Source organism: Acipenser ruthenus, chromosome 14 (genome assembly GCF_902713425.1).
Source record: "Acipenser ruthenus chromosome 14, fAciRut3.2 maternal haplotype, whole genome shotgun sequence".
Classification (NCBI taxonomy): Eukaryota; Metazoa; Chordata; class Actinopteri; order Acipenseriformes; family Acipenseridae; genus Acipenser; species Acipenser ruthenus.
Genome location: NC_081202.1, coordinates 7,993,975 through 8,017,758, shown reverse-complemented (window position 1 = coordinate 8,017,758; position 23,784 = coordinate 7,993,975). Strand labels below are relative to the sequence as shown.

General features: G+C 37.4%; 1 protein-coding gene across 3 annotated transcripts in view; it reads left to right on the top strand.

Annotated features, from left to right (window-relative positions):
- LOC117419774 (SLIT-ROBO Rho GTPase-activating protein 1) overlaps window positions 1-23,784 on the top strand; it is a 96,319-nt gene that overhangs the window by 27,923 nt on the left and 44,612 nt on the right. For all 3 annotated transcript variants that reach the window (XR_009307236.1, XM_058985728.1, XM_058985729.1), the window contains exon 2: window positions 14,833-15,028. Coding sequence is in view for 2 of the 3 variants with exons in the window: in XM_058985728.1 (XP_058841711.1) it covers window positions 14,833-15,028 (196 nt within the window). In the remaining variant the exon portion in view is untranslated. The remainder of the gene's footprint in view (window positions 1-14,832; window positions 15,029-23,784) is intronic.

The window sequence follows — 23,784 nt, the reverse complement described above, 5'->3', positions numbered from 1 at the left end:
GTGTTCAGCAGGATTCAATAGAGACCAGGCCTAGTTCAGGTTAAGAATATGGCCAGGGCTGAGTTTGATGTCAAGGTTGGTAATATCCTGGATGTAACTATTATGTTTAGAACTTGCTTATAAATGGGCTGGCATTGTCCCACATTCATTTGCAGTTTTAAACGTTACCCTTCTGGGTGCTGTACTTTCAGACTTCTTTGGCTGTCCAGTTTCTTTACATTCCCTAAAGGGACTTTCAGCTTCAGTCACACAAACTTTCTCCATCATTAAAGACTTCTTGACATACAGTCAACTCTTTAAACTAGAAAGAATGTTGATTTTAAAACCGTTAGGTGCAGTACAACTCCCTATATTGTATTTTTACTTCACCAATATTTTCTGACTTGGCTAGCTTGTAAAAACCTTTCATAACTTAGATATTTCTATTATTCCTCTACAGCAGCTTGCAATGACGGATCCTGACTCATGCTTTTATTTGAAATGAGTCTCTTTTGGTTGCAGGCAAAGACTTAAATGAGTTAAATTCAGTAATCTACACCAAGCTGTCAGACTGAAAGTAAAGTGTATTCACAGGCCCATATCCACACAGAATAATCTGATTGGCTGCTGATAGGGCCGGTATTGAAGTGTGTGCACCTGCTCCCTGATGTTGATGGGGTGTGACATGCCTTGTTAATGCTCAGGTGTTGAGTTAAGACCCTCATTTTGTGTGGTCTGGAAAACATCAAAGCAGCTGAGTGGCTTGTCAACATAACAATTTGGAAACGCAAGTCAGTTATAAGTACGATGTTTGTTTTCTTTGCTCTAGTTGTTATGGTTGTTTTGCATGTATATGTGTATATTTTGAGTTCTATTTTACAAAGAAAGATTTTTATGTTGTATTTGTGAAATTAACAGATCAATGATCATTTGGTCGTGCTATTTGAGCTTTAAAGTGTAATTTATTATAAATATGTCAGGAAAAGCCTAAATTAAGAATAATCAACTAAAGTTTCTTTTTCACCCTACATGAATAATTGCAATGATCTGCATCTTTCAACTTATACATTTATTTTGCATTTAGGTATGCTTTATAACTGTAATTTATGTTTGTCTTTCAATTTAACCAGTGCTGGGGGCAGATTCTAAATATTATTATTATTATTATTATTATTATTATTATTATTATTATTATTATTATTATTATTATTATTATTATTATTATTATTACTTCCAAAGTTAATTTAGTATTGTATGAGACTATAGTGCCAACAAATATGGGTGTGTTATAATATTGTGGTATTTGCCAAATTGATTTTTGTTTCATTTTTACCAGAGTACATAAATGTATGATTATTCATTTTACTGCCTATTTCAATAACCCATACAGTCAAATCTGAAGAAATCGCAGCAGACCACAGAACACAATTGATGTACAAACAGTAGCACACTGGTACTAATACAGTGCCATGGTAATATAATGCCAGTGTTTGACCTATGCTGTCCCAGAAAGATACAGAAATTCTGATACAAGCTTTTATTTCATCCAGAATAGTTTTTTGTAATTTTTTCATCACTGGACTTCTAATTTCAAGGCTTCAGTTACTTCAGAAGTCTGCATCCTGTATGTTAAGAAGAACTAAAATGAGACAAAAACATTACCCCACTCTTGCTTCGTTACACTGGCTGCCAGGAAGACACAGAATTGATTTTAAGATCCTGCTTCTGACTTACAAGGCTCTTAGAGATCTGGATCCTGGTAACTCTGTATATTCCAGGTGGTTCTTTGTGATCGTCTGATGATGGTCTGTTGTCAGTGTTTGCTGTCCACCTTTAATCCATGGCTGGCACAGCTTTCTGTAACTATGCCCTCAGGTAGGTTGTGGAATTCAATCCCTGAATCTGTCCACCTGGCTGATTCACTTGGGTGTTTTAAAAGTAGGTTAAAAATGTATCTTTTTAATGTTCCATATTGTTGATTTTGTGGTATTATTACAGTATTCCAAAATATGAAACCGGTACCTCTTTATTACCATCCTGCCAATGAAACATATCTTATACGGACCTTTTCCTACCACTGCCCCTTAGTACAGAACCATTGGTTAGACAACACATTGCTGGTAAGCTAACACATTATTATTAATATTATATGTTGTCTGTGGTATGTTTGTCATTCCATAGAACATATTTGTTCCACTATCTTTGTCTTCTGTACTTCACAGGTCACATGCACCTGTACAGTATAAATAAATAACACACAAACAAGAATGGCTTTAAGCTTTTTAAAGGAACAATGGGTGATGGGTATAAACACTCAGAAAAGAAAAAAAAAAGTCCTTGGAATCCCCAAAAGAAACCAAGTTCTATTGGGAAAGATATAATTAGAATATATAGTTTGAATAATATTTGAAGCAGTTCTCAGTTACACTAGGAACATGTTCTGTTCAGCTGTCAAAAGTGAAGAATGCTATTAAGGTCTGTGAAGACACTGGGCTATTGTAAATCAATAACTTAAAATATGTCTAGGTGAGCAAATATAAAGGAAATACTTGAGGGAAGACTAAGAAATATGCAAGTGTATCATCTTACTTTAATAAGGGGTCAAGGTGTTTTTGAAAGTCATTGCCTATAATGACCTGAGACTCCAGAGAGCAGTTATTCATACTGCATTTAGTTGCCATGAAGTGTGAGTACAGTACCAAAGAAAACCAGGGATGGAAATAAGACTTCCATGGCATAGTAGTTTTAGCCATTCCAGGTTTTGCCTTGGGCCTTATTGGCACATTGTAAGGAGTGGCATTTTTAACTACGCTCATCACACAGCCTGTAGTAGTTATTTCTGAAAGTTTTTAAGCTCTAGCCCCTATACAGTAGGCTGTAATTACAACATTGTTAAAATTGACAGCTGCTGTTGTGATTCCAGTGTGTCGGTTGGCTTTGTTACCCACAGCTATATACTTCTTGCTGTCATTTTTTTATGTTATAAGAAAATCGATCTGATTAGATGGCTTTGACTCCGGTGGATATACTTCATCATCTGGGCTGTATCGGTAAGGTATTGCTATTAGAGATGGTTTAAGATTTTAAAGCTGCTTTAAACTGGTAACTGAAATCCCCTTATGCCCCTTAGAAGTAATATTTCTTTCCAGCCATTTAAGAAGCAATAAAAAGGTCTTTTGTGGACTTTGTCTGTGGATTTGTAACCTTTTGTTGCTCCTTTGTTGTTGTATGATTGTCACGTTTACTTGTTTTTCTTCTAACCTTGGTTCTGCTGCCAAGGGGCGCTTCAGTGAAGAAGATACATGTCGAATCTTGGGTGTTACACAGTAAAAACACTTCAGTTGAATAATTATTATACAACACAGCCACAGATAAATATGGATTGGCTTCATCACATATATTCATGTTGTTTATATTTCTCAGACTGTCTTGGGAAATTGTTCCACTGTCATTGCAATCAGGTGATGCGCTTGATCTTGTTCATAACACCGCAGCCTCTTTGAGCTGTTGTGTGTCAGATGAGCATTTGCTGTGAAGTCCATCTCCTTGGAGTGATGCCACAGCAACAAGGTCAGGAAGTTAAACTTAGATTTTGAAAAGCCGATTGGGTTCATTAAACCTTAATTATTAGACCAAATATAACTAGCTAAGGAAATGGCTAAATCATTTTGCTTGAAAGAAGACTCGATAGGACTGCCAACTGTGTTGCAAGGCTTAATGTGTTACATTTTTGGCAAGCAGGCTTTTTTTTCTATAAAACATTCTGTAGAGGCACCTTGTTATCATGTTTTGTTGTTAAACTATTTAAGAGACTAGATGTTCTGACAATTGAGATTTGCAGTCGTTCCTGTGAAAAGGAGGTGTTTATTTTTTCAGTGCATAATTTAGGTTGTGTTTTACATTAATGTAATAGAAACATAAATACAAACAATATATAAATTGTAATGCACTAGACAAATGCGTTAAAAAGATTACTCACCCTCTACCTGCCAAACAGTGCTTAAGCGATGAAATGTAAGCCCATTCAGCAAATGAGATCAAACACTTACGTAGCCTGTTGTTTGTTGATTGATCCACATCAATGTGGATTAAAGGCAGGTGATGTCACAGTTAAGAGCTTCACAGCAATAACTGAGAACAGTCTACCAAGTTATTGCCCTGTAACAATTCCTGGGGATGTACTCTACTGCAAAGGGTTTATGTTTTCGTTTCTGTTAAATGAAACAATTAGACTGGAACAGGAAGGAAGCTGAGCAATATAATACCTCACTCCAAAACTGTAGTTGAAGCTCCTGTTATTTATTTATTTCCCCAGAAGTAGTGCAGCTGGAACACAGTTTCCTGTTGGTTGTGAAGCAGTAGATATGTGAAAAGAGGAAAAGCTAGTGGCGTGCCACTGTCCCTTGTTAACCATTCCCATTTATTGCTGTAACTGTAGTAACAGACAGGCTCGAGTAAACAGCCTGTTTTTTCCAAACACAAGCACAACAATGCCAAATAAAATGTCAAGAGCCTCAAAGTTCGGTGACTCATTTGTTATATGAAAGGAAGGACCAGCATACCATTATTCACTGTGTAAAAACAAATACACCCTTGAAGAATTGTATTACTTTTTCAACTAAATGTCACTGACAGGAAACCTTTCAGTTTAACGAGATGGTGGCAGTTGAAGTATCATGTTATTGTCGTCTTTGTGTCATAGACACAGAATGATAATTACAGTCCAATCAACACTATTTTTTAACAACCTCTTAATGTTCATCTCCCCACCATCCAACCTGTAAACACAATCTCATCTCATTTACCTGATAGTAAAATGAATTCCCAGCCCTCTGACTTTTCTTAATGTTTTGTGTAAGTTGCAGTTTAAAACCCTGTCTCTAGCATCCCCCACATTGGGCGCTCTGTAGGTAACTTTCTCCATCGAACCGACTGGGCATGAGCGAATTCTCTCAGTATGTATTCTGAAGTACTTTGAGTTCCCTAGTTTAGATTGCATGAATATTGCTCTGCTGCCAATGACATGTACAGTTAAATTAATTTTCAACTCAATCACAGTGGCAGATGAAAAGACATAAAGGTACTGTAACAAAGTGGACTTTATATACAGGGGACTTAGTATGGGAGATATACAATATATTAATCAGAGTGGTTTCTATAGACAGGTAGTCTATTAAAGTGGCATTTCATATAAATGTAACTGTATGCACTGTATACAGTATAAAGAAACATTTGCTTGTTCAAATCATTTTTGGAAACAAACTTAAAGTCTGCAAACTTCTCAAGCAGTCCCCTGCTAACATGTCATGTCATATAGATTAAAAAATACCTCAATAGAGCCCGACCCCCCCCCCCCCCCCCCCCCCCATATGTTTGATGTGGGATTTTCAGATTCACTCATCCCTTAAGGATGTGCGAGAAGCTTAATAATTCATAGCAGTAGTACCAGTCCCCCATTTTCAATCAAGACCACTTATGTTCTGTTTTCAACAAGTTGAAAAGTAGGGAGTGCTGTCTCCAGATCAAGGATATCTAGGAACGTTTTCACATTTTGTTGAATTACAAATAATTTGTGCAGTTTTTCAAACAAACTTTTTTTATTCAAAGCTGTAGTGGTTAAACTGAACACTGTTATATGAGGAGGAGGTTCAAAGTCAGAAAAACCTGCAAAGAGAATGTACAAAATAAAATGTACTGGTTGCATAAGTATTCAGACCTTTAAGTCTACTTGGTAGAAGCACCTTTTGCAGCAATTACTGCTATGAGTCTTTTTGGATAGGTCTCTACTAGCTGTGCACAGTAGGATGGTGACATTTTTGCCCATTCTTCACGGGAAAATTGCTCCAGTTCTGATAAGTTTGTTGGGGATCGTCGATGGACTGCAATCTTCAAGTCTCGCCATAAATCTTTGATTGGATACAAGTCAGGAGTTTGACTGAGCCACTCAAGAACATTAATTCTCCACTCCAGTGTGGCTTTGGCTTTGTGCTTCGGGTCATTGGCCTGCTGAAATGTGAATTTCCTCCCCAGAGTCCTGGCTGACTCAAACAGGTTTTCCTGAAGGATTCACCCGTACTTTGCACCATCCATTCTCCCCTCTATCCTGACAAGTTTCCCAGTCCCTGTTGAAGAGAAGCATCTCCATAACATGATGCTGCAACCACCATGCTTGACAGTTGGGATGGTGTTGACTGGGTGATGTGCAGTGTTGGGCTTGCGCCAGACGTAACACTTGGAATTTAAAGTTCAATTTTTGTCTCGTCTGACCACAAAACCTTTTTCCAGATGTCTGCAGAATCATCTACATGCTTTTTCGCAAACTCCATACGTGCTTTAAGATGTGGCTTTTTGAGAAATGGCTTCTTTCTTGCCACCCGTCCGTACAGGCCAGCTTTGTGTAGGGACTGGCTTATTGTTGATGTGTGAACACTGACTCCCATCTCAGCCACAAAACTTTGCAGATCTCTCAAGGTCATTGTTGGCTTCAGAGTGACATCCCGAACCAGTTTCCTGCTTGCCCGGCTGCTCAGTTTGGGAGAGCGACCTGATCTGGGTAGTGTCTGGGTGGTATGATGCATGTTCCACTTCTTAATGATGGTCTTCACTGTGCTGAGAGGGATAACCAGCGCCTTTGAAATTTTCTTGTACCCTTCTCCTGCTCTGTGCCTCTCTACCACTTTATCCGTGACTTGTTTCGAAAATTCCTTGGTCGTCATGGTTGCTTTGTTGGATCACTATGTGAGTTGCAGCTTGAAAGTGCTTATATACCTGAGGGAAATTATCTACAAGTTAAACCACTTTGAGTACACACAGGCTGAAACCATTTCACTAATTTTGTGACCTTTCAAACAAGTAATTTGCACCTGAGCTGATTTAGGGCTGCAGTAGCAAAGGGGTTGAATACTTAGGCAACTGAGATGAATCATTTTTTCTCTGTAAATCTTACTTATTTATATTCTATATGCATTTTTTTACTTTATCAATGTGGAGTAGTTTGTGTAGATTCTACATGTAAAGTCTAATTGTCGTGGAGTATGCTCAGGTGCCAACAAAATGTGAAAACTTTGCAGGGGGGTGAATACTTCTGCAAACCACTGTATGTATGTGCGTGTGTGTGTATATATATATATATATATATATATATATATATATATATATATATATATATATATATATATATATATATATATATATATGATAACTTTAAATGAAATTGACATCCTGTTTATGAGGTGAAGCTTCTTTAATGCATATATACTTGGTGTCTGGGTAACAGATGCAATCATTTCAAAGTGATATTCGCTCAATTGGAAAACAGCTGGAAATTGTATTGATCAATCATATGAAGGTAGTTTCCATTTAAGGTAGCTGTGTAGATGTGGGAGAACTGTTACGGTTTAATGCAATCATATTGCTGTATGCAATGAGACCTGACAGTGTGTGAAATATAACACCATGCTGCTGTTTCTATGACAACGACCAGTATCATTTTTGACAGTTTCATGGTTGGGTGCAAGCTACCACACCTTTGTATGTTTGTAGGTTTGAGATTTGGCCGATAACATTTGATATTTATTTTATTATGTTAAAATTCAGAATATTTATTTAAGTAAAATTAAGTTTGGGAAAGAGGTGATAGACATAATTTATTAAAAGTTCAAAAATGTATTGGGATGCAGTGTTATTTAAAGAAGATTATTCCTAAAATCTTTGGATTTGGGTTCTTATGATAAATACATGTTGAAATGCTCAACTACCTAGTGGAAATTCTTTATTTAAGTAAAATTAACTGGAATGAATGATCAAATTGCAGGCATGTTTTGATTGAGAAGGTTGAGGTAATGGAAAGCTTAATGGCATTTTCAACCAGCACTGTTGTGTCATTCTGTGGAAGAAAAATGTTCAACAACACACTGAATTACAATGCTTGTTTCCTTGGCAACCACAGTAAAACTATATACATAAGATCAGCTACATTGACAAAAAACAAATTACATTTTTATAGGATTTTATTGGGGGGTGGGGCTACCAATCCACCCAAAACATGTCACATAGTGCTTCACAACCTCATTTGAATTATCTTAAAGCCTGGACAGTTATATTTAGGCTTATTTTCTGGTCTCCCTTTAGTGCTGAGCATTTTTTTGTTCTTCACATTTTTATTTATTCTGGATATGCAAATATTTCAAATAATAATGGTCTGATTGCTGCTGAACCATTGGAGTGGGTTTGACAGGAACTACTATGGGTACCAGGCAGCACTAGCAACATTATATTTACACGTTGGTTCTGTAAACTCAATAGTACTGTTATTTTTAGTTTGGGTCAAGTCTGCACAGCCTCTGTAATCTTTACAATATCTTTCTATCTGGCATCCAGATAAGAATCAATACTTATGTTTCTGTTAAAATTGGCATCAATCGTACATGACCAAACAGGTCACACTGAATGTAAAGCAACCCACAAAATCTCCTACAGTGAGCCACAGAAAAAAAAAATGAAAAAAATATTCTTCTCCAAGGTCCTTCTAACCTCTCTTTTTTTAGAAGTTCTGATTGCTTCAATCAGATTCTATACAGTGTACATGGAACAGCATGAATGCCCTGTAGTGTGAGGGTCACTGTAGCTCAAGTGAACCAGGGGGGATTGCTTGACCCCACACATGAATGGCTTAAATGTCAATTCATTATTTTTAGTTGGAAAGCCCTAGAAATAAGCAATGTTTTTTTTTTGTCTAGGTGGAGATAAAATAGGTCATGGGTCATTAAAATGGCAATTTATACCATCTATACCCATTAAGTGCCATTGTCCTCATTTGGGAACAGGCTACTTTGTATTTTTTGGAGCATTTTTAACTGTTGTCTACCTGTTTTTAATTTTCTCTTTAACTATATTGTTATGACAACTTATTCTAATTTTGTTAACTGCAAAAGTTAAGTCTAAATGTAATGTATCAAATTACATAAATACAGCTGGTGTTATTTGGTACCATGTTGGGCATGAGTTACACAGCTCTTATTTAGCATACACAGAACACCCACCCTCCATTGCATGAAGAAGCACCTCACAAGAATGTGCAATGACCTCTTTAGAATTTTCACACCTGCACATTTTGTTTTTCTTGTTTGACGATTTCCCAAGTAATCCCAGACAAACTACCTTGAAAGAAGGTCAACCAGATAACTTGTCAAACTTTAACAAATATTTGACCTTATCTGCCTTGAGTTTAAAAAACATCGACACCCTGACCGTTACATAAACATTTGAAAAAGTGTGATTTATAACTATCAGTTTTTAATGGTGTTGTCATGCGAGCATTGTCCTGGTTATTGTACAATGCTGTTGGTGTCTCCATGTCGCCATGCTATTTGCTTGTTCTTTTAGCATTATTAGAAACATGTATTTACAAGGTAGCATTTGAGCCTGCATCATCATCTCCAAAAAGGCAGAGAAAGCTAATTTTAGGGGAATTAAGCCAATACCAAAGTAATGTATATTATAGACATTGCCTTTGTGGATAGCTCAATATTGATGTAACAGTTAGTGGAGATTGCTTTGATTTTAAATATGCTCTAATTTTATCAACAGCCCTGGCATATAACACTCAATTTCCATCCTAATAGCAATTGAGCTTTGCTGTATTGATACTATATGGCTGTCTTAAAGTTTCCTTGCAGTTTTGATCCCAGTATTCACTCATTGTATTACCATGGGCATGCTTTAAACCACCTTCAGTGATATTTAATAAAAATGCATCAGCGTGGAATGTTTCTATAAACAACTAACAGGTATTAAGAAGCAGATTGCAGCAGGTTCATTACCGTCTGTGAAGACAGTTCTTAAAGCAAGCATTGATTGGCTATATTCTAAACAAGAACAAGGATGTGCTGGCTGAATTAAGATAATGTCTATGAAGCATGAATGATCTGATTGAACAATGCATTCCTATCATTATCAGCGTTGCCCCATTATTCTGCTTATCACCAGGTCTTGCTGATGTCCACACAAACCTGGACATTACGCATAGGGACAAGCAGTGTATTGTCTGCTCTGAACCACAGAACATGACCAACTGCAATCATTTAAGAGAATGTTTTCAGGGATAGGTCATTTCAAATCAATATTTACTGTGAAGAGAATTACTTTAAGTCCTTTATCAGCTAGATTGCTGTGAAGTGCAGGTGTGACCTTTTAGGTTTACAGTTTTGATGTGAATCATGGACTGTGTTCAGTCTCAAGTTACCTGAGGCTACACATTTAATTACAGAAGGATACAACACAGATGACATCACAGGTTATGGAATGCATCACTGTAGTGGGATGCATGCTACTGCTAGAATGCCAGAAGAACTGTGGTCTATCATTTAATAACTCGGAGAACATATCATTTAAATTCTCAACTTAAACAAATTTAGACAAATAACTGAAAATAACAAAACCTGTTAACTCTTCTTTTGTGTCATTTATTACATGGTTTCGAGGCATGTATGGACTCCATTACTGATATGCAGGTCCACCTATGAGCTTAATTAGTTTGAATATATCTTTATATAGTAGAGGTGATAACATACCATTCTTCAAAGCATTCTTCCATTGTAAAAAAAACAAACAAAAGCAAAACATCAAATTTAAAATCAGCACCTGTTCATTCTAGAATGTATTAAATACAGCGCTCATTATTTTGCTGTTTGACATGCAAATCATGGGGTGGACACAGCCATTTTATACAAATGTGAAGGTGATCCTTTTGTATTTTAATGATCCACTAATCATTAAAATACTGTATTACTGGAAGACTATGCGGTCTCTGTGAAGATTAAGGTGTGACCTATAAATCACTAAAAAAATATTTAAGTGTCCTATTTGTGTTTTCAGAAGGTGTAATTATTAGTAAACCACCACTGACAGTGTTTCTGAGCTGGAGAGACTGTTTACTGGTGTTTTAACACTGAGCTTCACTAGATGTTAAGATTATTAATGTTGTTCTTTCTGAAATGTCCAAGACCTTCTTTCTCTTTTTAAATGAAGGACTGGAAGCTCTGTCATGCCCGTCAGCAACCTACTGAGCCGTTCATTGGTTTCTCGGGAGTGTTTTAGCTGCTTGTCAGGCTTGTCTGTATATCAGCAAACCGGAGCATTTTTAATCCACATCTCTCTGTGGAAATACTTACTTCTGAATGTATTTTTCTGTTTGATGTCTGAAATTGATAACTTTTCTGCAGACAGTACAGATGGAAAGTAAACAAACCATGCTGCCACTTTCTTCACCTGTTCTCATATATAGCTCAGTTGTTGTCAACATTGCGAAAAATGTATCCTTAAAGAATTTTGCTCAAATATTTTGTCTTTTTGCATACTGCACGAAAAGATTAAAGGCATAAAGCTCCTTGAAGTTTTTTTTTTTTACATAAGGTTGTTACCTTACGAACCACGTAAAATGTTGTCTGTATAACAAAAGCACCATTTAGAAAAAAAACAGGCCTTCCCCTATTTTAATTTTGGGTTGCTTTCTGAGATCTAGTGTGAATAAATACCCTGTAGTCCTTTATAATATGATTTGGAGGAACGTTGGGGTAAGCACGTTTCAAAGGGACATCTCCCTTTCCAACTAAAAATGAAATTTATAATTAAAGTTCGGGAGGAAGGTCAGACACCAATCTCTGCATCACCAAATTGAATCATTCAATTTACACATTAGCTAATTAAATTGTTAGCACTATAAATACCCTCTTCACTTATCTCTCAGTTGTGTTTTGATTTCATCGTAACCCACCACCTCCCCATCTCCACCTTTCTTAATAACAATTTTTATGTTTTATCAATGGGGGTCTCAGCCTCGTCCAGTCGGCCAGGCAGCGAACCCTCAAACCAAGTTAGGTTTGATGCCAAATGAATGTGTATATACAGCATACTTTTCTGTAAAATCGCATACTCCGCATTCTCTACAATAAATATTTGTACTAAAACATTTTGTGATTGGTGTTTGTCCCGAACTACTGAACTACCTTTATGGAATGGAAACCAATTATAAACCAATTCTAAACTGCAAGGTATGCTTTCTGTTATTTATCATTATTATTTTACAAATAGCCTCCGTAGTCTATAGTAATAGGCATCAATGTACTATTTAAGAGTACAAAAGGACGTGACTGAGGCACACAGCCACTTCAATGGAAACTGAACTGTGTTCTCTACCTTTAGTTGCTCTGTGGTATACTGAGTCAGTACCGGTTAATGTTTAGATGTTATTCCCATGACGCCATGCATGCCCTGTCTCCATGGCTCACAGATTGACTACTTGAGGGAATTTCGGCAGACCTCTGGGGGTCCCTTGTGTTCGAATTGGATTAATCTAGACGACAGCATCTTTGTTCTCCGTTGAATCTAGAGCACAGCACCTCCACAGACCATGCTGGGCTGTAGGTGGATGTCAGCTGGGTATTGTAGAGGTCCTTCTCATAGACTTTTAACATGTCCACTTTCCTCTGTCGTGTAAATCAATGTATTTGAATTACATGAAGCCAGTGTTTATCTCCCATGTTCATTTTGTGTTAACTGATTTGAAGAGTTGATACTGTTATTAAATGTTATATATATATATTTTATACACAGTCTTCAGATGTTAATTTACGCCTTGAGCAATTCATCTAGTAAACAAAATTAAGTTCCAAGAACAATACTTTCTTGGTTTTCTTCAGTATGTGAGAATTATCATGGCCTTTATTCCACAAACTTATTGGGATCAGAGGGTGCTGTAAAATATTTGCTCGTATTATTATTGTAAAATGAATATTATCTTCTCTATCAAGAAACCACCAGGACTAATGACAATACCATCCACAAAACCTTTAGATACAGTATAAGAAAAAGAGATGGGGCGCTGAAGGTGGTTGAATTTTTTACCTGGGGGCTGATAACTGAGGCGTTTACAAAATACTGTACTTCCCACGTTGATATAAAGCCATGTGTGAAAGATCCGGAACTTTGTACAAAAGAAGGAATGCTGTTTTACATACTTACAGTAAATACCAACGGCACCTATTCACTGATTTGTATTCCGCTTACAGTGGGAAGACTGTCTGAATAGTTCATTGCTCGGTTACTGTGTAATCAGAGCATTAGCTTTCTTAGTAATTCAGTATCAGAATTGGTTTCCCATGGATGGAAAGCTTTTTTTTTATTCTCTTTTTATTCAAAAGGGCCTATCGGCCAGGGCATCAGCCTGAACTTTCCACAGATTCATTAAACCTCCCAGCAGGTTTTTTCCCCCTGTTTCCATTCCTGTATGAAACTTGCAGACCACCATCAATGCGCTGTGAATTCTCATTATATACAAGCTCATTATGCAAATTGGAACAGCTTTGTTATGAAACAACTGAACGATTTAAAAATGATCTCATAATTGGAGAAGTAGTCTTCAAATCATCCATAGCTTTTGAAAATAAAAACACAGGTATTAACAGTAACAATAGGTCTGGCTAACCGCACTGTTTGTTTCAATTTCAATTTAAATGATATTAAAATATACACACGCTAGACTATACAGTATTTAGGGTTCACTGAAGCTGAGGCAGAGTTTCCCCTTCTGCTATACAGTACAGTAGCTCTGCCATTTGGTTCTCTCTCAAGCGGTGGCTGCCAGTTGTTCGGAATTATGTGCTGATGATGTGGACTAATGGCCACTGTGGCTAAGGGTGAGGCCACCAAACCAAACTGATAACCAGCTGTTGTATTGCATACTGTGGAGTGATTTTGTTTTCAAAATAAACCAGACTTTTCTCCTCCAGGGGAGTGAAATATGTCAGATGTGAATTACATCTAATATATTTCTGTTCTAAATGATGATGAGCAGTACCAGTGCTGTTGATTTGGACTTCCCTGTGGATCAGGTGTTACAGGCCTATCAGTCATTTCTACATTTCCACAGTTAGGGTTTATATGACTGAATCCATGACATTAATAACAAAACTACTGACTGCACTGCATCTCCTATTTTTTAATTTTTTTTTATCTGTTCTTTTAAAATTGGTTTTCCCTGGAGAGAGCCTGTTCAGACTTGTATCTCATTTCTAAAGAGAGTCTTGGAAGACAGCAAGAGCTGCAAAACACACACTGTAGCAGCCAAATATAGAATAATTGGAAATGCATTATGCACAGTTTGGGCTCCCCAAGGACATAACTGTGTAACAGTTGCAATGAACTGACATAATGTTCACACCATAAATTGATAATGAATGAGATTTAAGTAGTGTGACTGCATTGAGAGCTTATTGAAATCTATTCTACAATAAAGGATCCAGATAGGAAAAAACAACTGCCCGGCAACACATTTTATACATGAGCCTTATGTATGACACAGCAGATAATAATGAACATTCTTCTGGGTGGACACCCCAGCTAGCTTAATATACAGAGTGAAATAGCAGAGGTGGCTAATTGAAAAATACATGAAGAATTCTGGTAGAATAAATGCCAAACCAAAGCATTATCAGCAGTGTATTTGGAGTATTGCATTGTGGTCCTAACATGCCAGCACATTGGTACTGATAAGGTACCGTATTATGGGATACCAGAGTTTATTGGTTCCTACTATTATGATTCTTTGGGATGTCAAAAAGTGGAAATGACGCAGCTGTGGCACCATTCTTGCTTTTGGTTTCTTCCCTTGTGTTGCCATTGCCCCTTAGTACAGAACCATTGCATTGCCATTGCTGTGACACAACAATGAGGTAAAACATCAATCAAAACCGTACTCCTAATTAACTTGATTTCTATCGTCGAAATAGGTGTGTCAAGATGGTTCCTCCTTATTTCCTGTGGTTCAGTTCTAAGCTGGCTGCTCTCTCCTTTCAGAGATCCGTGCTCAGCTGGTGGAGCAGCAGAAATGCCTGGAGCAGCAGACAGAGATGAGGGTCCAGCTCCTGCAGGATCTCCAAGACTTCTTCCGAAAGAAGTCTGAGATCGAGATGGAGTATTCCCGTAATCTGGAGAAGCTGGCTGAACGGTTCATGGCCAAGACAAGAAGCACCAAGGACCATCAGCAATACAAGTGAGACTGTACTTTTTATTTAGTTATTCAAGCACCCGTTGCATTTCAAGTCATCCGGACAGTGTTTGTTTTTTTTTTTTTTTTTTTTTTTGCAGAACTAGTTTTTAAATGTTAATAGTAATATGTGCTTGCATACTTTTTTTTATTCTAATCACTGTGTTATATGTTTCTCCTGAAAATGATTTATTTGGGGTTTAAAGAATATTGCTGGTTTGGTTTTTAAGAATGCACATGGTGTTAATCATTCAGTGGTTTGTAAATGACATGTTTTTATGAATGTCTCAAGCCAAGGAAGGTAAAAAACATATTAAAATCAAGTAGCTAGTACATAAGTAGGCAATTGAAACCATGTAATTTTAGTTGGATGTCTGCCCTTGGTTCCTTGTACCTGTTTTCATTCAACAGAATCAGAATTGCTGTTCATTTTAAATGGAATTTGGACTTTCTGCCAGGTGTGCTCTAAATTAAAAAAGAAACATTTATTTGAAGAATTATCCTATGCTCTCTCTGTGGATATTAAAATAGTTTAAATATGTGAAAAACATACTTTATACTACCTGGGTTGACAAAGCTAACATTACTAGTATTTGCAAACGAATGAGTTTTTCGTGAAAAAGCTTTTTTTCCATCCCTAATTCTCTAATCAGATTATTCAACATTTGTGTGATCAATAATTAACGTAGTTTACCAAAACTAATTCTGTCCAGCTGTGGAGGAAGGCAAGCCTATGTGTGCCCTTTCATATAAAACAAACTGATTTAATCTTGACTGAAATAAGGTATCTTATTTACATGGTTTAAATAACAAGCATCTCTGTACTTGTAAAATAAATAACATGGTATAAATAATTTTAAGATTTGTACTTCTATTGAAGACATTTTAAGTTTAATTTAGTTTGAAGGTTACAGGAAATCCTTTGGTTAAAGGCAAGCTAAATAAATCACGGTTACACAGACGTTCCTGGTTATTGAACTGTGTGCATTAAATATAAAATGTTTCTCAGATGGGCCCCAGTTAAGCATAAAGTTGTTCTCATTTTCAAAACCAGATCCCCACCAGGCCCCCTGTTATTTGAATAATATGAAGCCTTACTGGCTGCTAAAATCATATGCTATGTTGATTTGTTACCCTGTGAAAACTGGAAATATTTTTTTACAGAATAAAAAGAAAGGAACTTGTTAACACGTGTTAACTGCAAGGTTATATTTCCTGCCTCTACGATTATATTCAATTCTCGCATTTTCAGTACCAACCAATGATAATGAGTTTATTTTACATATGGTCATTTTTTGTTAGTCAGGGCTGGAGTTTCGTTTTTGACTCCACAGTAAAAGCAAAGGCAGCGATCAAACTATAAGAAGTTTACAAACGAGAGGAGGCCATTCGGCCCATCTTGCTTGTTTGGTTGTTAGTAGCTTATTGATCCTAGAATCTCATCAAGCAGCTTCTTGAAGGATCCCAGGGTGTCGGCTTCAACAACATTACTGGGGAGTTGGTTCCAGACCCTCACAATTCTCTATGTAAAAAAGTGCCTCCTATTTTCTGTTATGAATGCCCCTTTATCTAATCTCCATTTGTGACCCCTATGTGCTTATAATAAGCACAATTTAATTGTTTTCTTTTTTCTGATCAAATTAAAACTTGATAAGTAAGTGCATGCATTTGTGGAATTTCAGCAGTGTCACTGTAAACAATAAAAACTACTGTATGATTATTTTAGCAGCCACGTTAACCCTTACAAAATCCTTTAATATCTCTAGAATATCCTTATATATACAGTGCCTTGCGAAAGTATTCGGCCCCCTTGAACTTTGCGACCTTTTGCCACATTTCAGGCTTCAAACATAAAGATATGAAACTGTAATTTTTTGTGAAGAATCAACAACAAGTGGGACACAATCATGAAGTGGAACGAAATTTATTGGATATTTCAAACTTTTTTAACAAATAAAAAACTGAAAAATTGGGCGTGCAAAATTATTCAGCCCCTTTACTTTCAGTGCAGCAAACTCTCTCCAGAAGTTCAGTGAGGATCTCTGAATGATCCAATGTTGACCTAAATGACTAATGATGATAAATAGAATCCACCTGTGTGTAATCAAGTCTCCATATAAATGCACCTGCACTGTGATAGTCTCAGAGGTCCGTTTAAAGCGCAGAGAGCATCATGAAGAACAAGGAACACACCAGGCAGGTCCGAGATACTGTTGTGGAGAAGTTTAAAGCCGGATTTGGATACAAAAAGATTTCCCAAGCTTTAAACATCCCAAGGAGCACTGTGCAAGCGATAATATTGAAATGGAAGGAGTATCAGACCACTGCAAATCTACCAAGACCTGGCCGTCCCTCTAAACTTTCACTTCATACAAGGAGAAGACTGATCAGAGATGCAGCCAAGAGGCCCATGATCACTCTGGATGAACTGCAGAGATCTACAGCTGAGGTGGGAGACTCTGTCCATAGGACAACAATCAGTCGTATACTGCACAAATCTGGCCTTTATGGAAGAGTGGCAAGAAGAAAGCCATTTCTTAAAGATATCCATAAAAAGTGTCGTTTACAGTTTGCCACCAGCCACCTGGGAGACACACCAAACATGTGGAAGAAGGTGCTCTGGTCAGATGAAACCAAAATCGAACTTTTTGGCAACAATGCAAAACGTTATGTTTGGCGTAAAAGCAACACAGCTCATCACCCTGAACACACCATCCCCACTGTCAAACATGGTGGTGGCAGCATCATGGTTTGGGCCTGCTTTTCTTCAGCAGGGACAGGGAAGATGGTTAAAATTGATGGGAAGATGGATGGAGCCAAATACAGGACCATTCTGGAAGAAAACCTGATGGAGTCTGCAAAAGACCTGAGACTGGGACGGAGATTTGTCTTCCAACAAGACAACGATCCAAAACATAAAGCAAAATCTACAATGGAATGGTTCACAAATAAACATATCCAGGTGTTAGAATGGCCAAGTCAAAGTCCAGACCTGAATCCAATCGAGAATCTGTGGAAAGAACTGAAAACTGCTGTTCACAAATGCTCTCCATCCAACCTCACTGAGCTCGAGCTGTTTTGCAAGGAGGAATGGGCAAAAATTTCAGTCTCTCGATGTGCAAAACTGATAGAGACATACCCCAAGCGACTTACAGCTGTAATCGCAGCAAAAGGTGGCGCTACAAAGTATTAACTTAAGGGGGCTGAATAATTTTGCACGCCCAATTTTTCAGTTTTTTATTTGTTAAAAAAGTTTGAAATATCCAATAAATTTCGTTCCACTTCATGATTGTGTCCCACTTGTTGTTGATTCTTCACAAAAAATTACAGTTTCATATCTTTATGTTTGAAGCCTGAAATGTGGCAAAAGGTCACAAAGTTCAAGGGGGCCGAATACTTTCGCAAGGCACTGTATATAACTTTTAATTAAGTTCATGTGTGGCGTTGTCTTATAATTATTGATTGGTACTGTAATAAAGCATGATTTGAAAATAATTGTAACACAAATACTGATGCAATGACTTTATGGCTTTACTTGAAGCATATTCAGAAAGACATAAACTCGCAATTCCATCTATATAGTTAGCAAAAAGAAAATTATTCCGTTTCCCTAAAGATCCAAAACAATTTACAATTTAGCAAGAGCCATGCAGGTTTGTATGGTATTTTAAAGAAAAAAATAAGAAGGTCATTAAAAATAATAACTAGATTTTGTGTTTCTTTATACATACATATTTTAATGTATTATAAGAGCTACGTAATTATCTAATAAACTTGTTTTATAATAAGTAAAGACTGGGGCATAGGTGTAGTTTAGCGGCCCAAACCGCAAGAACAATGAAACATTCTGTCAGAATGGTGGCTACTTTCCTCGGTCAGGTAGCAAAAGCATTCAATAATGGAAAAAAAAATATATATATATATATATAACCGACAAAATAAAAATAATGATGGCGACACCCCCTGTTGAGACACCAGTATGTAGCATCTTTACCGTTAGTAGGGGCGGAGAGCTCAGAATTGTTGGTTTGAAAATATGGTTGAAAATGCGCATCAACATTCTCAGATCGGAACGGATGAGAAGCCTGATTTTCCTGGCCCGCTAAACTACACCTATGCCAAGACTGGCATTTCTTACTTGTTGTCTATCCTATCGTAATGTTTTTGGTTTACCTTTATTACATAGATGCTTAATACGTGTTATGAAACGTGCGTTTACATTTCATTACGTTTATAGTAGTGCTGGTCCTGAAGGCTGCAGGAGCGGGTAAATAAATAAGCAATGCACACTGCAAGCTATGGTATTTGTTTGTGTAGAACTAGGTTTGTGGTTGTTAAGACCATTGCTAAGGAAGTGACGCATTCCCTTTTCTAGTGTAGAGGCGCTTGCGATCTTCAGATTATGCTAGGGGGGCACTGATAGATGACAAGTGAAGTGAACCGCAGAACAAAATTATTACTCGAGTGGCAATGCATTTAAGTCATTTTTCCACCCCCTATGGCTTTGTGCCCTGGGCGGCTGCCCCGCTCGCTCACCCCTAGTTCCGGCTCTGCTGAGAGCTAGTACAGTTTGTGTATCATAGCAACACCAAAGTAAAGCTGGTGTCACTGTCCCAGTCCTCCCGTGGAGTGTGTGGTGAATCATCAAGAACTTGCTGGTTAAAAACCTGGTCTTACTGAGTTATCGATCTTGGGCACACAGGGGGTGCTGGTTCAGGGAGGGAACATCACCTGGGGTTGGTCCACTTCACCACTCTCCAGTGACATCTATTGGTCAGACTGAATTTTGTCCTCCAATGTTTTCAGTTGGAAACATCCACTGCTTTGGCAATTAGCTAGACAGCAGGAACGGAAGGCGTGTGTTAATCTTCTGTCCCCCTTGGCCGGTACGTGGGTTACAACAGTGAGGTGAAATTCACAATTGGCATTTCCCAAATTAGGAGAACATACCTAAGTGGGCACGCTAAACTTTTTTTTTTTTTTTTTTTTTTACCGTATTTGTATTTGTTGACCTTATGTCCTTCACATCAGACGTCCGCACTCATCAAAGAAGCAAGTTCAGCTGATTATTATTTCATATTATTTTATTTTCAGTTAAAAACTCAAAAACAAAAAAAGAACATGTTTCGAGCAAACAATGGCCGTCCTCAGCATTTCTCTCATCACACTGACAGCTGCATTTTATTTAACCACTTAATTCATTCTCATTTAACACATAGCACCTGTCAATTCTCTCATTACATACTCATATATTTATTAATAAAACACCATAACAACTGCAGTATACCCATCATAGTAATGAACAGTATTTAAATCACCATAAATATCAAAAAAGATATAAATCAATATGTCATTGTGGAAGGGTGGTGGGCAATTCACTGACACAAGGAGACAGTACTTTATTTGTAGCGCCGCTCAGGCGTACTGATTTATTTGATGCAGTAGATGGCGCTGTTGTCCGTGTTCTGGATACTGACAACAGTAACCAGAATCACGGCGTTTACCAATACAGGTATAGGCACAACAAGTGCTCGCAAATATTAATGAAAACCAAAGGCGAAAGAAAAAGGGAAAATAAAACACAGTAATAAAACTACAAACAAAAAGTGCTGCTTACGCAGTGCCCCCACTGCCGCTAAGCCGGTCCGAACGGGCCTCCGTCCTACGCTCAATTACCCTCTATACACTGGGATGGCCGGAGTTCCCCGTACAACTAAGTACGTCCCCTCGGGTACGTGGTGATTTCTGTTATTTCTTTTTCGATAAATTATTTTAAGGCCGGCTGTTTTTCTCAGCCAGTTTTGCCTCGTTTTATTTTAAAACTGACGTCTTTCGTCAGTGTCACTGGGTATTCCCCAAACACGGCCACCCGAGCGTCCAACCAAACCAGATCTTATGGGCCGAGCAGTCTCCCAAGGCCCGCCCCTCAGCCACTCAGAGAGAGGGAAAGCACACACACCCTCTTCCCCACCTCTCCGTGTCATCGCCATGACCGACAGGCGGATCCCACGAGACTGCTGCCCTCTACCTGCAGTAATACGGATGTGCCAGACAGTCAGTCCAGATCTCCCCTGTTACAGTCATAGGTAGACAATCCATTTACTACTCAAAATACAAAATTACTTAATTTACCAATATACCCAAATCAATCACACAATTTGTTCAACTTTTTTTTTAAATATATATCAGTTTATCAAAAAAAAAAAACATAATACCAATTCACAGTAGGCGATAAAATAGGTGATAAAATACATCTGCATACATGTACAACATATGCATAAATAAGAACAAACACATCCACAAGCACACCCATACATGCACATACATATACATACATACACACATATATGACCTTATAAATCTTGGCTCAGACATTTTGATATTTATTTTTCTGAACCCCAGGATCTGAAATCAGACTAATAAAGCAGGAAGGGGGATTGGACATCAATAGCAATTGCAATCAGTAGTTCCAACTCTTGGTATGACTTTACTAGCTGTGAGGTCATGCTTTCCTGGGATATATATAGTATTTAACAGAAGGCGTTATATTTCCTAGCCTAGTTTACTGGAACACTGACCTTTACTCTGCATAAGACTGCAAAACACAGTGCATCTTCCTGTCACATGTAAAAGTATAGCACAAACATCAGGGGTGCGTAGCTGTGGGCTGGCTGCTGTATAGTGGAACTCAAAGCTGTGGAACCCCTGTTATATAGATGTCTTGCACATCTGAGTGTATTTACCAGTATTACTTATTTTATTAGGGTAAAAAAACCAGCTATCATGGGGTTTACATGCTGGTGAATGTTTGTTTTAATGGGCTATTGATCAATAAAAGAGATTGGCAACCTTCTATCCCTGAATCTTTACTTGGATTCACAGTAATGAGACCATGAGATTAGAGTGCATTAACCTCAGAAAAACAGGTTATTGAGAGCCCCTTCAACCTATAAATAAGAAATGATATAGTAATAGTTCACAAGTCTAACTGTCCTAGTTTGCATGCGAGATACAAATAGTGACAGAGAGTATGTAACTAGGGCAAAAGTTTCATTTTTAGAACTGCTGGCCTCATTGCACTTATGATGCCTGTTCATCCAAGGAAGCAGGTTACCATGCAGCTGCATCATTCAATTGCATAAAGAAATTGTATTTTTTTTAAGCTCCACAGGGTGACTAATCTGCTAAGTCGCTACTGACTAAGGTTGTGCTGATATTGTCATTTTCATACCTTGACGATAATATAAAAAATATTGCGATATTCGATAGTACCGTCATTTATGAGGCCCCAACGCCACATATAGATTTGAGAACGTAGGACTCAACAACATACCTGCCACCAGCACACCAAATAGCATACGCAAAGTCAAAACCATGTGCCCCCCCCCCAAAAAAAAATGAAATAAAATAAAATAACAGCCAAGTCAAAACTGAAGCACATCAACAAACGGAAAGGAAAATCAAGCGAACAGCCATGTTAAAAACAAGCCCATTTAATGGCCGTTTTAACCAATTTAGTATGATTGCGTTTAGCTAGCTGTCAGTTGTTGAACGTTTTGAAATACAGTACACCCTCCCTATAACACCCTTCATTAAAACAGACCTTCGGCTATAACGAACCTGGCCCCTGGACCCCAAATAATAATAATAAAAAGATAATACTGTAACGTATACTATGTGAGGTCTATAAGTGCAGGAACGCTTGGAGTAGAAGCGGCTGTGTGTCACATCGGTCGAACAGCCTATGAGGGACAGGCATGGACCACAGAATGATTTTCTCGCGAACACTACAGCTACTATTATTCCTGGAGCATTGAGGGGACGCAGCGTGCGTGTTTGCGTATGCCTAGCAGCGGGCTTGCTCGACAACAATGTCTCTGACTCGCATCTTTTCACATTCATATTTTACCATAGTGAAGCATTAAATTAACAGTCATTTGATTGTCAAAATTAAAAAAAAAAAAGAAAGAAAAAACTTTACCTTACCTCATCTTTTGAGCATAATGTGTCCAGCTCATGCTTTGTTTATAAAATCCTTTGCAAAAACGTTTCTTTTTGTATCACACAAAAAAACACTTCCATGCAGACATGATATCTTGTTTGTTCCGCGGACCAACTTGAAAAAACAAACAAAGTTTGGTTGAGTAGCAAAGTGGTTTTTTGTGTGTGTTTTTTTGTGTTTTTTCTCAATTATACTATTCATTAAAAGATGCTGTATCCGAACACATTATGTATAACAATATGTATTGTATGTTGTTATGTTGTGATATATATATAAAAAAACATCCACATTTTCCAATATCGCGATATACGATAATATTGAATATTGGCACAACTCTACTACTGACCATTCAAAAGCTCAAGTTTAAAAATGGTGTTATCTAGCCCTCAGTCCCAAAAACAATTAATTTTTGCTTCATCACTGATCAGCTGTAGCTTTAATACAAATGTGCCCGCCCTGCCTACAGTTTTTTTTTTTTTTTTTTTATCATCAGTGTTGAACGTATTACACTCTCCTCCAAACACTTAAACCAATTTTAATGTTTTAGCCACACTTTTGTTTAATGAAATTTCATTGGCATATTCATTATTCTAAGTGCCAGTTGTAGTTTTCCATTTTTGGAGTAGGTACTATATATATTTTGCTTTGTAAAGATGAATATGTACCACAATACTGTACTGTAGATGTCTAGTATTGTTTCTGTTTTGAATTAGTGCTGTCATCATTGAATGCTTTTGCCTTATTTTATGTTATATATTGC